At 52.2% G+C, this 16,180-nt stretch overlaps 2 protein-coding genes across 6 annotated transcripts in view; one reads left to right on the top strand and one right to left on the bottom strand.

Annotated features, from left to right (window-relative positions):
* Window positions 1-13,648, bottom strand: part of LOC127052910 (integrin alpha-D-like) — a 29,642-nt gene extending 15,994 nt beyond the window's left edge. Inside the window, exons 1-9 of the mRNA XM_050957057.1 lie at window positions 13,402-13,648; window positions 5,712-5,826; window positions 5,464-5,567; window positions 5,178-5,242; window positions 4,395-4,509; window positions 3,806-3,936; window positions 3,401-3,546; window positions 2,787-2,940; window positions 436-586 (exon numbers count right to left, since the gene is read on the bottom strand). Coding sequence (XP_050813014.1) covers window positions 436-586; window positions 2,787-2,940; window positions 3,401-3,546; window positions 3,806-3,936; window positions 4,395-4,509; window positions 5,178-5,242; window positions 5,464-5,567; window positions 5,712-5,826; window positions 13,402-13,438 — 1,018 coding nt within the window. The 5' untranslated portion in view covers window positions 13,439-13,648. The remainder of the gene's footprint in view (window positions 1-435; window positions 587-2,786; window positions 2,941-3,400; window positions 3,547-3,805; window positions 3,937-4,394; window positions 4,510-5,177; window positions 5,243-5,463; window positions 5,568-5,711; window positions 5,827-13,401) is intronic.
* The window catches only part of LOC127052774 (zinc finger protein 501-like), a 128,481-nt gene that overhangs the window by 99,847 nt on the left and 12,454 nt on the right, over window positions 1-16,180 (top strand). The gene's annotated exons all lie outside the window — the stretch shown is intronic.

Raw genomic sequence — 16,180 nt, 5'->3', positions numbered from 1 at the left:
CCATGCCCTGAGCCAGCCCTTCTCCCCACCTCAAGGCTGGACTGGACCCAGCGTCCCCTAGAGAAAAGGCCCCGTATCCCATTCCTCAACCCCTTGAGCCAGCCAGTCCTCTGCCCTCAGATGAGAAAAGCATCAGCAGCATTTATGGAGATAGATTAATGGATACATGCAGGGCTGGTGCTATCCTAGGGCGCTAACATTTGGGGGGCAGTGACCGCGGCGGCCGGATCTTCGTTTGCCCCGGTTGTCATCAGTATTTCAGGGGCGGGACCTTCCGCCGCCTAGGGCACCAAAAAGGCTGGCGGCACTCCTGGATACACGTTAGATGGGAAAAGAGAATATTTGAGACCTATTTGAGCTCTGGATTCCCAGCAGCTCCCTGTTCCATCTCGGCCCTGAAAACCCATTTCAAGAGTCCCAGGGCGGCCCTGCTACCTTCAATGGCGAAGATCTTCTCCTGCAACTGGCTCTGGAAGCCCTGGAGGGCATCAAAACTGTCCACCCGGAAGACGTGCTCATTGGTGGGCTCAGAGGCGATCACATGGAGCTCCTGTTGGGCAGTATCACTGGAGAAGGCCTGTCCGACCTTCATGGAGAAGAGGGAGGTACAGGGGAGACCAGGGCATCGGCATCACTCACATCCGAGAGCCCTGGACCAACATCCATCCACCCCGAGCCCTTCTGGGTCCAAGAGAGGCACAGCTCAGCCAGCGCTATGTGCCACTCCGGTGAGTGGGGGGCCTCTGGAGCCTAGAGTTATGGAGCCTGCCTCATTTCCACACCGAGTTGTGTCAGTTGTATCAGCAGTGGGGACAGGGGTCTCCTTGCCATGGGGATTGTCAGTGCTCTGGGGCCCTGCATGACTCAATCTCCAGGGCATAGTGAGGGGTGAGTGCTGCACTGTCTCTGGGGAACACCTCAGGGCAAGGGGTGAAGGGCTGGGACCATCACGCTAGTCTGGGTGGGTTGCATGCAGTCGGTTCAGCGGTGGAGTCAGGCATCTCCTGGTTGCTGGGCCCAAAGTAAGCAGCAGACAAAGGTCAAACAAGGTCCAATGGCTGGAAGCAGAATTTACACCCATTCAGATTGGAAAGAAGGTGTCAGGTTTAACCATGAGGGTAATTAACCATTGGAGCAGCTCACCGCGGGCTGTGGTGGATTCTCGATCCCTGGCAATTTTTATCTCAAGACTAGCTGGTTTTCTAAAAGATCTGGTCTGGTTCCAACAGGGATTAAGTGGGGCAGTTCTCTGGCTTGTGCTACACGGGAGCTCAGATTAGATCATAGCAAAAGTCCCTTCTGGTCTGGGAATCTAAGGGCTGGTCTACACTACGGGGGAAAATCGATCTTAGATATGCAACTTCAGCTACGTGAATAACGTAGCTGAAGTCGAAGTATCTAAGATCAAATTACTCACCGTCCTCACGGCGCGGGATCAATGTCCGTGGCTCCCCCTGTCGATTCCACAACTCCGTTCGGGTTGGTGGAGTTACGGAATCGATATAAGCGCGTTCAGGGATCGATATATCGCGTCTAGATATGACACGATATATCGATCCCCTAGCAATCGATTGCTACCAGCCAATATGGCGGGTAGTGAAGACGTATCCTATGACTCTAAACACAAGTTTGTTGATATAAGGCTTACATCAACCTAACTCTGTAAGCAGCCTTGCTAAAATGTAGCTCCCACCCATGCAACATGTCCACCACACCGACTTCATAACTCCACATCTGTAAGCACCGGTGTGCTTAGCTGAATGGAGACAGGTAGGCACAGTGTCCATATAGGCACTGTGTTGCTTATATCGCCTGGAGGGTGCTGGCTGTCAGTGCCCCATCATGACCCATACTGATAGTTAAATCGGTACAAGTGCTTTTGGTGAGGACGTGCATTGCTGACAGAAGGAGGACAGTGTGGACATGAAAAAATGATTCTTCACACAGCGCACAGTCATCCTGTGGAACTCCTTGCCTGAGGAGGTTGTGAAGGCTAGGACTATAACAGTGTTTAAAAGAGAACTGGATAAATTCATGGAGGTTAAGTCCATTAATGGCTATTAGCCAGGCTGGGTAAGGAATGGTGTCCCTAGCCTCTGTTTGTGAGAGGGTGGAGATGGATGGTAGGAGGGAGATCACTTGATCATTGCCTGTTAGGTTCACTCCCTCTAGGGCACCTGGCATTGGCCACTGTCGGCAGACAGGATAGTGGGCTGGATGGACCTTTGGTCTGACCCAGTACGGCCATTCTTATGTTCTTAATTACTGTGATGGCTGTGACACAATGTAACTTAAGTCGACTTAAGTTTGTTGCATAGACTTGCCTTTTATCTTCCTGCTGATGCTCATTTCAATCTCTTTGGCTCAGCGGTTTCATGGAGATACATGTCACGTGACTGACACCAGTTTGGGGAGCATCAGAGCCATTGTTTGAGTGTGCAGAAAAAACTATTAGAATTGGGTGATTTTGCTGTTTAACTTGGGGGCTGCATCTCAGGAACCCCTTGTTCAAGTGACCCCAAATTTGGACCACTAATAACTTGCGTCCCCATGAGGAATACCAAATTTCATGGCAATCTGAGTCAGAATGTGGACCATAGGGCAGGCAGAAAATCCAACCTTTAACTAGAAAGCTCTGCTCAACCTGAACAACAGAGGAGCTCCAGCTCTCCTACAATGTCACACATCGACCCAGTTACAACCCAGGGTCAGTTCTTCTCCTTATCTGATGGGAACCTGGACAGAGGCTCAGACCCATACTAGTTCTCCGCACAGCCGCAGCTCACCCCGATGGCGTAGCGGATGATTCCAGCTCTCTCAGCCTCGGGGATGGCGTCTGAATAAGAAAGCGGGTCTTTGTATTTCTCCCCATCTGTGATCACAATGAGAACCTTGGTGGCCTCATCCCGAGCGCCTTTCCCAGAGATGAACAGCTCCTGCCTGGAAAAGGGGGAGTGAGGAATGCATGGGAGAGTTATTGATACATAATAACACCTGGCGCTCATCCACTGCTTTGGCATTGCAGATCTCACAGTCCTTTACAAAGGAGGCCACTGTCATTGCCTCCATTTAACCAATGGAGAAACTGAGGCACACAGCGAGGCTGTGACTTGCTTAAAGTCACGCAGCAACAGAAGTTCAAAACTGGCAATAAACCCCTGGAGTCCTTGCTCCCAGCATCTCCCTCCTCACTCTAACCTACTAGTGCCCACTCACCTCCCAGAGTGGAGACAGAGCCCAGGAGTCTTGATGCCCAGCCCCCCTGCTCTAACCACTAGTCCCTAGTCCCTTCCCACAGCTCGGGATAGAACCCAGCAGTCCTGAGTTCCTGTCCCTTAGCTCCCATATCCTTGCAGCCCATTCCCTGTGGAGTCCGCACCCGGACGAAGGCAATACTTACACCACTTGCCGGATGGCGCTGGCTGTGCGCGTTGTTCCATAAAGCTGCTCAACCCCCTGGACAAGGCGATCGGGGTTGCGACTTCTCCTGTACTCCATGAAGTCAAAGTGCAGTTTAAATGTATTGGAGTACTGCATGAGGGCAAACTGCAAGGGGAGGCAGGGGAGAAGAAAGAAAAAGAACCCAAGGGGTGCAGGGTAAGAAAAGCAAGAATCAGACTCAGTTAAGGGTTGAGGCAGTTGGGACGTAGCTGGTTCTGCAGCAATTTTTTCCTGGTTTTGGATGCAAAATCCTTTACTGCTCTTCCAGCAGCACAGTGCCCCCTAGTGCCGCACTGGGGCATTGGGATCAGCACTGACTGCGAGGGGCAGGGTAAGTAGCCAGGATTCAGCCTCTGCTTGTTACCTGCGTGTCGGTGCTGTGGAAACGCTTCATGATCTCAGAGACAAACCTCTTCATCTTTCCAAAGTCCACAGATGTGATGCTGCCCGAGCCGTCGATGAGGACCACTATGTCCGTGACATGTTTGGGACACTCTGATGGGGACAGGAAAGAAATACGTGTGACCCCTGACTCAACTCCACAAACATGGAGAAAACCCAGTAGAAAGAGCTAGACCAGACCAATGGGTCCATCTAACCCGATATCCTGCCCCCTCCCTGCAATCCCGGATCAGACCAATGGGCTCCTCTGTCGCAATATCATTCCGTCCCTGTCATTGAGTAATCCTGAGAGTAAAGCATGACATGCACTGGAATGGAAAAAAGACACCCCACCCCTATCCCAGAACTGGGGTAGAACCCAGGAGTCCTGACTCCCAGCTCCTACTGATATGCTGAATCAAACCAATGGGCCCTCACAGCCTGCTATCCCAACCCATATCAGACCCATGGGTCCATCTAGACCTATCTCCCCTCCACCTACCCATGGCTCTTGTATTCATCCATGACCCCAGAGCATAGGTTCCCCACCTCACCCCTGTGTCACCCCTCACCTGGTTGGATGTCTGGGATGTGTTGGAGCTGCTGGAGGCTCTGGTCCAGAAGGAAGCAGTAGCCACTGACATACATGTTCTCCCCACAGGCCCGGTGCAATGTGGGGCCGCATGCCTGGGGCACGAGAAGGCATGGGGTCAGTAGGTGCCCCTCTGAACATAGCACTGAGGGTGGGGGATAGAGCCAGGGTCTGCTCCCCCCCATGGATATGCAGAGAAAGACCCTGCCAGAGCAAGGGACCCACTTGGGGCAGACAGGACCCACATGGGGCCATCACCTGGTTCCCACCCTCTCTGCTGTGGCAGCACCCAGTCACTGATGCCATGTCAATGTCACCTGGTTGACATGCACCATGCTACATTCACACACAGTCACTGTCACCATGGCGACAACCCAGTTACAGCGCTCAGCTTCCTGCTTCCTTCCAGTCACTGTCACCATGGCGACATCAGCCAGTTGCCTCCGTCCCTCACATCATCATCTCACAGTTACTGTAGCCAAAGTGAGGTTACCTGGCTACCACCATTCCCCAATGCATCCTTGTGGGCCCCCTCCCCCTTCCAATTACAGGAATTACCAACAGCCCTCGCACAGTTATCGTGCAGTCATGGGGACATCACCCAATTGTCTCCTCTGCACCATTGCTCCAGTCACAGTGACACTGCCCAGTTACTACCATCCATGAGTAGTGGGATTTGGGGGGGAGCTGTCCCTTGGAATGATGAGGGAGCAAATGTCAGACCCCAGTCCCAGCACGCATCTCCCATGGGTGTGGTACCTACCAGGAACTGGGAGCCTCGAGCAGCCAGAGATAAACCAAGGGACATGTTCATGGCATCAGGGGGTCCTGACAGGGGAGAGATGAAGACCAGATTGAGCAAATAAACTCCATTCCCGTCCCAGAGCAGAGGATAGAACCAAGGATTCCTGGTTCCCAGATCCCCCCTCTATAACCACTAGACCCCTCCTCACTGGACTCCACTCCATCCCACAGATGGGGACAGAGCCCAGGAGTCCTGGATCCCACCCCAAACCTATTGCAGCACCTCACAGCACAGGGTGCCCTACTCTGGATGGGGATCTCCTGGCAGTGTCTGGAGCCCGGGTCGCACTTGTAGACTTTGCCAGTTTCATTCACGTCTCCCATCTGCAGCGGGGCCCCAACGATCAGCCTGTGGGGAGAGAAGAGAGGGGGGCTAAGGGGATGCCCCATCACACCCAGGGGAGTGGGTCCTATGAGGGGCAACCCAGCCGGAGAAGCCCCTCAGCATTGGGCACAAGTCATGTGGAGCCCTGAGCCCACATTTGGCCCTTACCCCCCAGCACTGGCTCTCCCAAACTGCACCACGCTGTGCCCAAACCCCGCTGCTGCCTCCTGGAAGGTGATGGGTCCCTCCACATCCACGCTGAATCCACGGCTCAGTGCCAGCACTGCAGGGGTTAAACAGTCACCAGTTAGTGCTTCCCTATGGAGAATGGGCCAGTGGTTGGGGCTGAGGGGCCTGCTCCTTCTGGCTACATGACTGAATTCCACACACACACACACACCTTGCCCTCTCTAACTCTACAAATCCCACTTCTCTCCCAAGTCCAGGGATAGAACCCAGGCATCCTGACTCCCAGCTCCTCACCACCTACTCCCTAGCCCTCAAGGGCTGTATTATGCAAATCATTCCCCACATTCATTTGCATAGTGCCAGACACTCCCACTTAAAATAAATATGAGTGGAGCTAGCATTTGTGAATGAAGCCCTAGATCAGAGGTGGCCAACCTGAGCTGGAGAAGAAGCCGGTATTTACCAATGTACATTGCCAAAGAGCCACAGTAATACACTAACAGCCCCCCATCAGTTCCCTCGCCCACTCCCAGTGCCTCCCACCAACTGGCAGCCCCACCGATCAGTGTATCCCTCTCCCATCCCACATCTCCTGATCAGCTGTTTCGTGGCATGCAGGAGGCTCTGGTGGGGAGAAGCGAGGGCACAGCAGGCTCAGGGCAGGGTGCAGGGACTGTGGCAGAGCCAGGGGTTGAGCAGTGAGCACCCCCCGGCACACTGTAAGTTTGGCACCTGTAGCTCCAGCCCCGGAGTCGGACCTATACAAGTTGCCACATATTAATTTCTGAAGAGCCACATGTGGCTCTGGAGCCACAAGTTGGCCACCCCTGCCCTAGATTTATCTCCATCCGTTTTCCTGGCGCTGATCTGTAGCGGGTGCACTTCCTGTAGGGGGAGAAGGGGCAGATCAGACTTCATGGACTCAAAGATACCAAGGCCAGGAGGGACCATTGTGATCATCTAGTCTGACCTCCTGGTTAACACAGGCCAGAGAACTTCCCTGCATTAATTCCTGATTGAACTGTAAGCAGAGTCAGGATGAGCTCTACCCTGACATCTGGTGGTGAATTATGGGGAGTGTGGAAAGAATCTCAAGGAATGTGGGAAGGAATTCCAGATATTTGCATTGGCACACCCTCCCCACCTAGCATAAGCCCACAGCAGCCTGGGATGGTTATTTTAACAGCTGGGATCCCCAATTTCTTTGCTATTGGGGCAGGAGAAAAAAAAAGTGCTGTCACCCTAATTATGTGAATGAGGAACTATGAGATTGCTTTATGACAGAAATGACTCAACCTAAATTAAGTAGTACTGCTAGACAAGGGATATGGGTTCCAAAACCCAGTGAATTGAGAGAGGTTGGGGATTGGTGTGTGTATCTGATGGTATGGGCCCCTTTTGAGGGCCTGGAACACCAATTGCACATCCTCCTCTCTTCACTGTTAAAGAGTAGAGCTAATTTTGGTTCCATTAGAAGTCCATCTAAAGGCTGCTGAGCTGAATTCATGTTGGGCCAATGGTGCACCAGCACTGGGGCTTCCCTACTATGAGCTGAAATCGCTAAGAGTTGAAATTACTAAAGAGCTGGAATTATTGAGCTGAGAGCACAGAGTGCTGTGCTAACTAGTGGGGGAGCCTGAAGCTATACAGCGGAACGGAGCAGAGCGGCTGGCGGAGCGGAGTGGAGCAGTTTGTGAGGACAGCTGGAGTGGCTCGCGGGTTGGCTGGAGGAGCGGCACAGCCGGTGAAGTGGAGCTGGTTGTGGTGAAGGCTGCAGCAGAACTCCACGGAGAGGCAGAGCTGTTGGCCTTGGCCCACGTAAGGTGCCCCTTACCACTCTGTGTGGGCCCCACCACCCTTTGTGGGCCCCACCCCCCATTTCCACCCAGGCTGAGAGGGGGTAAATCTCTGCAGATAAACTTTTGAACTCGGGGGTGGCACTGACCAGAGATTTTTGGGTTGTTGGACTTTGGGATGATTGGACTTAAAACCCTTAGGGGGAAAGGACATTGCCAGATGTACTTGGAGGTGGGTTTTTTGCTTATGGTTTGTGTTATAATCCTGTTTGTGGTGTTTCTCCAATGTGATGCCGCATTGTTTCCCTCCTTTATTAAAAGGATTTTGCTACACTCAGACTCCGTGCTTGCGAGAGGGGAAGTATTGCCTCCTAGAGGCGCCCGGGGGGTGGTATGTAAGTGTCCCAGGTCACTGGGTGGGGGCTCGAGCCAGTTATGCGTTGTGTTGTTGAAATGGAACCCCTGGATACTGAACCCGGCCCTTGTTACTGCCAACTCAGAGGGGCAGAAGGGTTACAGAACAATGGCAGATCTTTCAGAAAAATGTTCAATCATGATTTAAAATTTCCAGTAATGGAGAATCCACCAGAACTCTTGGCAAACTGTGCCAATGGTGAATTAAGCTTTGTGACAGACCTAAACCAGTGGGGTACAGGAGTCTGGTAGAGGTCAAATATACTGGTCACTGGATGAGTAGTTTTCTGTTCCCTGAGTGACCAGAGCAGGAGCGGCACTACAGTAATCAGGAACCTGCTAGAACCAATTAAGGCAGACAGGCTGATTAGATCACCTGCAGCCAATCAAGGCAGGCTAATCAGGGCACCTGGGTTTAAAAAGGAGCTCACTCCAGTCAGGGAGGGAGGAGCCAGAGGAGAGGAAGTGTGTGTGAGGAGCTGGGAGCAAGAGGCACAAGGAGCTGAGAGTGAGAGGCTGTGCTGCTGGAGGACTAAGGAGTACAAGCGTTATCAGGCACCAGGAGGAAGGTCTTGTGGTGAGGATAAAGAAGGTGTTTGGAGGAGGCCATGGGGAAGTAGTCCAGGGAGTTGTAGCTGTCATGCAGCTGTTACAGGAGGCACCATAGACAGCTGCAATCCACATGGTCCTGGGCTGGAACCTGGAGTAGAGGTCGGGCCCGGGTTCCCCTCAAACCTCCCAACTCCTGATCAGACACAGGAGGAGTTGACTCAGACTGTGGGGAAGATCACTGAGGTGAGCAAATCTGCCAATAAGTGCAGGACCCACCAAGGTAGAGGAGGAACTTTGTCACAGCTTCCTGTTAAAAATGTTGGCTTTATTTGCAGTCACAGGCCAGGTCTGCACTACCACTTACGGTGGCAAAACTTATGTCACTCAGGGGTGTGAAAAAACCACCCCCCTGAGTGACATAAGTTTTGCTGGCACAAGTGGTAGTGTGCAGAACGCTATGTTGGCAGGAGAGCTTCTCCCACTGACAGAACAACCACTGCTCATTGAGGTTGTTTAATTACATTGACCGGAGAGCTCTTCCCTGTAGCTATCGAGTAGCTACACGAGTGATCTTACATTGGTGCAGCTGCATTGGTATGGCTGTGCTGCTGTATGCTCACTAGTGTAGACACGGCCTTTGTTTGTCTAGCATCAGCTTTCAGCCATTGGATCGTCTTAGCCCTTTATCTGCTAGATTGAAGAGACCATTATTAAATATTTGTCCTCCTCATAAGTACTCATAGACTTGGGTCAAGCCACCCCTTAACCTTCCCTTAACTAGCTCCGTGATGCAGGTTTTCCAATCCTTTCCTTAATCTTGTGGTTCTTCTCTGACCCCTCTCCAATTTACCAACATCCTTCATGAATTGTGGTCACCAGAACTAGACTGACTATTGCAGCAGCGGTTGCAACAGGGCCAAATACAGAAGTAAAATGCAATAGAACCTCAGAGTTATGAACACCCCTGGAATGGAGGTTGTTCGTAACTCTGAAATGTTTGTAACTCAAACAAAACATCATAGTTGTTCTTTCTTAAGTTTACAACTGAACATTGACTTAGTACAACTTTGAAACTTTACTATGCAGAAGAAAAATGCAGCTTCCTCTTTATATTTTAGAAGTTTACTTTTAACACAGCACTGTACTGCATGATCTTTTTTTTGATCTCTGCTGAGGCCTGGGTGCGTACTTCTGGTTCAAATGAAGTGTGTGGCTAACTGGCCAGTTTGTAACTCTGAGGTTCTACTGTAACCTCTCAATTCCTACTCGAGATTCCCCTGTTCATGCATACAGGGATCGCAATAGCCCTTTTGGCCACAGCATCACACTGGTAAAATTTGTGTTGTGGGAACCGAAGCTGAGACCCACCAAATTCATGTCACACAACAAACAGGCAGCGGATGGCAACACTGAATCCCTAATGCATTGGGTAGCTAACTAAGTCCCCACCTCCGCCCATGGGACTGGCTGGGAGAGTGGGGAAACTCCTCTCTAATTGGCTGATCTTTAACGTCCTGGGGAAGGGTAGCCAATCAGGGCCACAGCAGGAGATAAGCAGGGCTGAGAGGAATGGTGGGAGAGCAGTAGGGAATGTAATAACCTCTCAGGGTGGGTCTGCTCTTCTCTGCTCCAGCCCTTCTGCTCTTTCCATCCCTGCAAGCCCAGACCTGGGATGGAGAGTCCCCTTGGAGTGGCCCCCTCCAGGCTGAGAGGAGGTAAAACCCTTCAGATTTGCAGAAGGAGCAGATGTGGGGCAAGGTGGGGTATAGAATTGTGGAGCTGGAGGGTGAGGTTGGAAAATTGTGGGGCTGGCTGGACAAAGGGGGTGCTGAGAGGGCAGGGGCAGGCTCCCCTAATCATCTCTTCATCCCTTTTTAGGACCCGTCTCCCAGTGTTCCTCAAACTCCCCAGTTCTAGCCTCAGATCTGTCATCCTTTTTCTCAGACACCACAATGTATGACCTCCCCCATGCCCTGAGAGGTCCCAGCTTCACAGACAGCGGAGATGTGACTTTGAATCAGGAAGAAGCTGTGGCGGCTTTACAGCAGGACCATGCCAACCATGTCCACTTCCTGCCCATGAACCGCAGCCCCAGCCCACATCTTACCAAACCCACGTGCCCTGTGGAGACGGAGAATCACACCTCCCACCATCCCCTCCCTGAGACACCCAACAAGTGGCCACATCTCAGTGCCGGGTGAGGGAATCCCTGAACAAACAGCCCCCAGGCCCCACCCCATAGGTGGCTGCATCTCAGCGCCGGGCAAATAACTTCAGGGATTCCATGCCTGCAAAATATGGATTTCATGTGCATTATACCTTGGTTTTTCATGTAGTATTTGCTAACAAAACACCCTCCAGAGAATGAGAATTATAATCCAGTGTCAAAACCTGTGTATGCAAATAGATCCACACCAACTTTAGATCAGGCCCTTAACTGTTCATTGCTGACTAACACAGCCTCTTTTACCCTGTTCAGGTTGGCATTGGTGGCCTGTTTCACACATTTTAACAATTTCGCTAGCTCATTGCTCATTTGTGGCCAGTACAGTGTCTCTCCGGTTCCGCATTGACATTTCTCCAGGTCCAAGTGTCCTTCATGTCCTCTTGTGAGCACGTCAGCTCATAACAACTTTGGCACTACTGTTCTATTTCTTCTAAACAATACGCCACCCAGAAGTGCTGCCAGATTTTTTGGCACCCTAGGCGGCGGAAGGTCCCGCACCCGAAATGGCACCCCTGACAGAGGCAGCGGAAGGTCCTGCCCCCGAAATACCTCCAACGACAGGGGCAGCTGAAGATCTGGCCACCGCAGTCACTGCCCCCCAAATGTTAGTGCCCTAGGCCACCACCTAGGTTGCCTAATGGGTTGTGCCGGCCCTGACACACTGAAAATGTGGAGTTGATCTGGAATGTCCTGACCACGCTATGGTAATAGTCTTAATTACCCTCTCATCATTAGCTGTAGCCTCAGCAAGTTCATTGCAAAACCTTTCTGAGAGTGAGTACCAGACCCCACTCCCCTCCCAGAGCTGGGGATAGAACCCAGGAGTCCTGACAACAAGACCCTACCCACCTGCTCATTCAAGTTTCCCTTGTGTCTAGCCCTGGAGGGCCATTTTATGCAAATCGTTCCATGCATTCATTTGCATAGCAGCAGAAACTTTAATGTGAAGAATAAATATAAGGAGTGCGTTTAGCACTGGTGAATGAAGCCCTTGATTTATCTCCTGCTGACCCGGATTCACAGGGGAAGGGGGAGTTTCTGTAAGGTCACAGGGGCAGATCAGCCTTCACAGAATGACAGAACAGAACGCCAGAAGGAACCGCTGTGTTCATCTAGCCTGACTTCCTGTGGAACTCAAGCCGGAGAGCTTCTCTGAATTAATCCCTGTTTGAACTAGACTGGAACATTTAGAAAAAGATCCAATCTTAATACAAAATTGCCCGTGATGGGGAATCCACCATGACCCCTGATAAATTGTTCCAGTGGTTAATTATTCTCAGTGTTAGAAATGTTACACCTCATTTCCAGTCTGAATTTGCCTAGCTTCAGCTTCCAGCCATCGGCTGATGTTAGACCTTCCTCTGCTAGACTGAAAAGCTCGCTATTAAATATTTGTTCCCCACGCAGGTACTTATAGACTGAGATCATCACCCCTTGGCCATCTCTTTGTTAATCCAAATAGTGTTAGATTCAAGGAGCTCAATCTATCAGGGAGGCTTTCTAATGCCTTGATCATTCCCATGACTGTTCTCCAAGCCCTCTGCAATTTATCAACATCCTTCTTCAACTGTGGGCACCAGAACTGGCCACAGGAGTCCAGCAGCACTTGCACCAATGGCAAATACAGAGGTAAAATAACCTCTCTGCTCCTTCTCGAGTTTCCCCTACTTATGCACCCAAGGATTGGCTGCAGCATCTCCCTGGGAGCTCCTTGGCCCAGGCAGTTCTCGGTCTCTTTGCCGAGTCTATCAGTTAATGCAGGGTTGCCTGGTAAGCTTGTGACGTGGGAGCCAGAGCTGAGACCCATGAAACTCATGTCATAAAAGAAACACCAAACAGCCCATCAGTGGCAACAGTGAATCCCTAACGCACAGCGTGGCCATCTCTCCCCTAGAATCCCCTGGGAGCTGCCGCCTCCTGGCCTGGGAAGTAGCAAAGGCCCCTCCCCCACAGCTGTAGGAGGAGGAGATATGGGGCAAAGCAGGGTGCAGAATTGTGAAGCTGGGTGGGTGGGGCTTGGGGACAAAGGAGTTGAAGGTGGGTGAGGAGCTGAGGTGGCCTCCCCCATTCTTCCCTTCATCCCTTTTCAGACCCAATCTTTCAGTCTGTCTCCACTTCCCAGGCCCAGCCCTTCCCCCTCCCACCCCAAAGTCGGCCCCCCTTCATCTCCTGATGGGTCCAGGCCTCCCAGACAAAAGAGACGTAACATTGAAGTAGGAGGAAGCGGCTATGGTTTCACAGCAGGATTGAGCAATTGCAAACACCACATCCATTTCACACCTGCTGGACCCTCCCCCAACATCCTACTGGGCACACATGCCCCACAGAGAAGGGGAATCACATCTGTGACCTTCTCCCATCCCAGAGAGCCTGGGGGAATAGAACACAGAAGGAACCAAACCCAGGAGTCCTGATTATCAGACCCCCCATCCCTCCTCTAAGCCACAAGAGCCCTATTCCCCTCCCAGATCTGAGGAGAGAACCCAGGAGGAGTCTTGATGCACAGATGCCCCATTGTAAGCCACCATACCCCACTCCACCACCTCCCACAGAGCCAGCCAGAAATAGGACCCAGGAGTCCTGACCATCCAGCTGCTCCCATCCCCCTGCCAGAGGGGTACTCGCTGGGTACCCATGTGGAGGAGCCCAGCATCTCCCAGTCCCTCTGGCTGGCACTTACCTGCACACAGGTAGAGGAGCAGAGGCAAGGAGTCCATCCTGTGCTGGGTGAGGGGTGTGTGTGGAGCAGGGAGTGAGAGGTTCAAGGACGCTGCCTGGAGAGAAGGCAGCAGAATGCAGAGAAAAGAGAAGTAATACCCAAAAAGAGAGAAACACTGATGGGGGTGGAGGGAGGACTCAGGGATGTTACAGAGAGGGAGCAGAATGGAGAAAACAAAAAGTCAACTACACTGTGACTCTCAACTAGTCAGACATGTAGGCAGCTACGTGGAGACAGATGAAAAAACAGATAAAAAAGACCAACCACATACACCCTGAACTCCCTCATGGCCTGCCCCACCCCCATCAGTAGTCAACATGTTATATATGGTGTTGTTAATTTAGTCATTTTCCATCCCCTCCCTTTGTAAATTCAAACACTCCTCTAATTTTAATTCTTGGAGGAAACACTGTAAACACACCTACCCTGAGACAAACACACACAACTAGACAGACAAACACCTCTACTCTGAGACAGACAGACACACACAACTACACTGAGGTAGACAGATACACAATTAGACAACTGCAGTGAGAGACACATACAGCTAACAGACACACGACAATATTGAGACACAAATCACACACACAAAACAACGCTAAGTCACCCAAATACACACACACACACACAATATGACACTGAGACAACCAGACACAGACAGTCACAATCTAACGCTCCACTAACAGACAGACAGACACACAAAAACCACACAGACATCCACTCACACCCCCTGCACTGAGACAACCGGGCATACTTTCCTTGCATCTGGACAAACGCTGCCTTCCCAGTGGTTCCCACAGGAGCGAACCTTTCTGTGAGCCGCTTGGTGTGAGAAGGGGAGAGGGCTCCCAACTCATCTGCACCAGTGGGGAGCTGATACCCCAGCCCCTGTGGCTGCTGCGCCCTGTGGCAGCTCACATGAGTGAAGCAGGGCTATACTAGGCCAGGGCCATGATGGAGGAAACTCCGGGAGTGGGATGGGTTTACACTGGTGTCGGATTCACTTCTGAGGGCTTGGCTACACTGGAGAGTTGCAGCGCTGGTGGTGGGTTTACAGCACTGCAACTTAGTAACTGTCCACACCTGCAAGGCACATCCAGCACTGCAACTCCCTGGCTGCAGCGCTGGCTGTACACTTGGTCTGCTTGGGGTGTAACGATTGATGCAGCGCTGCTCGTCAAGTGTGGCCACCAAAAGCGCTATTATTGGCCTCCAGGGTATTAGGAGGTATCCCAGAATTCCTGTCCACAACAAACAGGAAGAATGGCTGAACTTCGAGCTCCCTGGAGCAACTTATCTAAAAAACAAACACAGCTGCTCTTTGCTCCAGCGAGCGACGAGCGGAGGCAGGGGAATTGCTTTGGAATGTTCACAGCTGTTTGCTTGAGGAGAGAGGGGAGTCCGTGTTGAGCAGCTGCTTATGTGGTCTGAAGGCTATTTAGGAGTGCATAATTTGCATTTAGTGAATAAGAGAGGGGTGGGGGAAGCGGTTAAAACTTTTAAAATAATTGAAGGTAGGCGCTGTGTATCTTCCAGTCCTTAGAACTTGCAAGGCAGGGAGCTGAGGGTATGGCTACACTTGAAATTTCAAAGAGCTGCCGCGGCAGCGCTTTGAAGTGTGAGTGTGGTCGGAGCGCCAGCGCTGGGAGAGAGCTCTCCCAGCGCTGCACGTAAACCATATCCTCTACGGGTGTAGCTTGCAGCGCTGGGAGCCGCGCTCCCAGTGCTGCGGCACTGATTACACTGAGGCTTTACAGCGCTGTATCTTGCAGCACTCGGGGGGGGGTGTTTTTTCACACCCCTAAGCGTGAAAGTTGCAGCGCTGTAAAGTGCCAGTGTATCCAAAGCCTAAGTTGTGTTGCTGGATGACGGCTAACCAGCCCTTTACACACCAGGAAGGTGGCTGCATCTCAGCACCAGGCAAGGAATCCCTGTATAAACAGCCCCTGTGCCCAACCCCAGAGGCAGCTGGATCTCAGCACCGGACTAGTGAACTTGTATAAACAGCCCCCGGGCTCCACTACAGAGACGGCTGATGCCCATTCACTCTGTGATCCAGAGGAAAGCAGACAGCAGAGTCAGCGAAGCTTCTAATTTCTCCAATTCTTACCTGCAGGGCTGGCCTTGTGGTTGAATGACCACCCAGGGTGCCGCGGTTGGGGAGAGTGGGTGCCGTCTGAGTGCCACAAGCTGGCAGGCCTGGGTTGTCAGAGAGGTGATGAGTGTGGGTGAGCCCAGGGCTGGAGCCCCTGGCCAGCCGAGCGGGGGGTGGGTGGAGCTGCCAGCCCGGCAGGGAGGCACAGGCAAAAGAGCTGGCCCCTGAGGAGTGAGTGGGCCGGCCCATATCCTCCTTTCCTGCTGGGTGGGTGATGCCGCACAACCGCTCTCCTCAGACTAGATGATGGGGTGAATGGCCGGGGGACCTCCTGGGCTCAGAAATTCCTCCCTTTGCAGCCCGGCTGGGATCTAGGGCCAGACACTGGCCCTCACGTCCTGCACCCTACTCTGCTGTTCTCCAACTGCACTCAAGTACGAGTTCGCCCAGGGCCCCATTTTCCCTGAAGCCAGCCCTGCTTATCTGGAACCCAGCCCCACAGGCCATTTGGCCCCCTAGCCTGTGACGTGTGATCCAGCACCAGCCACGACAGAAGGGGAAATGGGGAAAACAGACACAGAAGCAGGACCCTGTTCCCTATTTGAAAAACACACAATGGGACCCGCATGCATTTCCTAGTGCCCC

The sequence above is a fragment of the Gopherus flavomarginatus genome, chromosome 5 (assembly GCF_025201925.1).
Source record: "Gopherus flavomarginatus isolate rGopFla2 chromosome 5, rGopFla2.mat.asm, whole genome shotgun sequence".
NCBI classification, from domain to species: Eukaryota; Metazoa; Chordata; order Testudines; family Testudinidae; genus Gopherus; species Gopherus flavomarginatus.
Note: the sequence above shows the minus strand (reverse complement) of the source record. Positions and strands in the feature narration are given on the sequence as shown.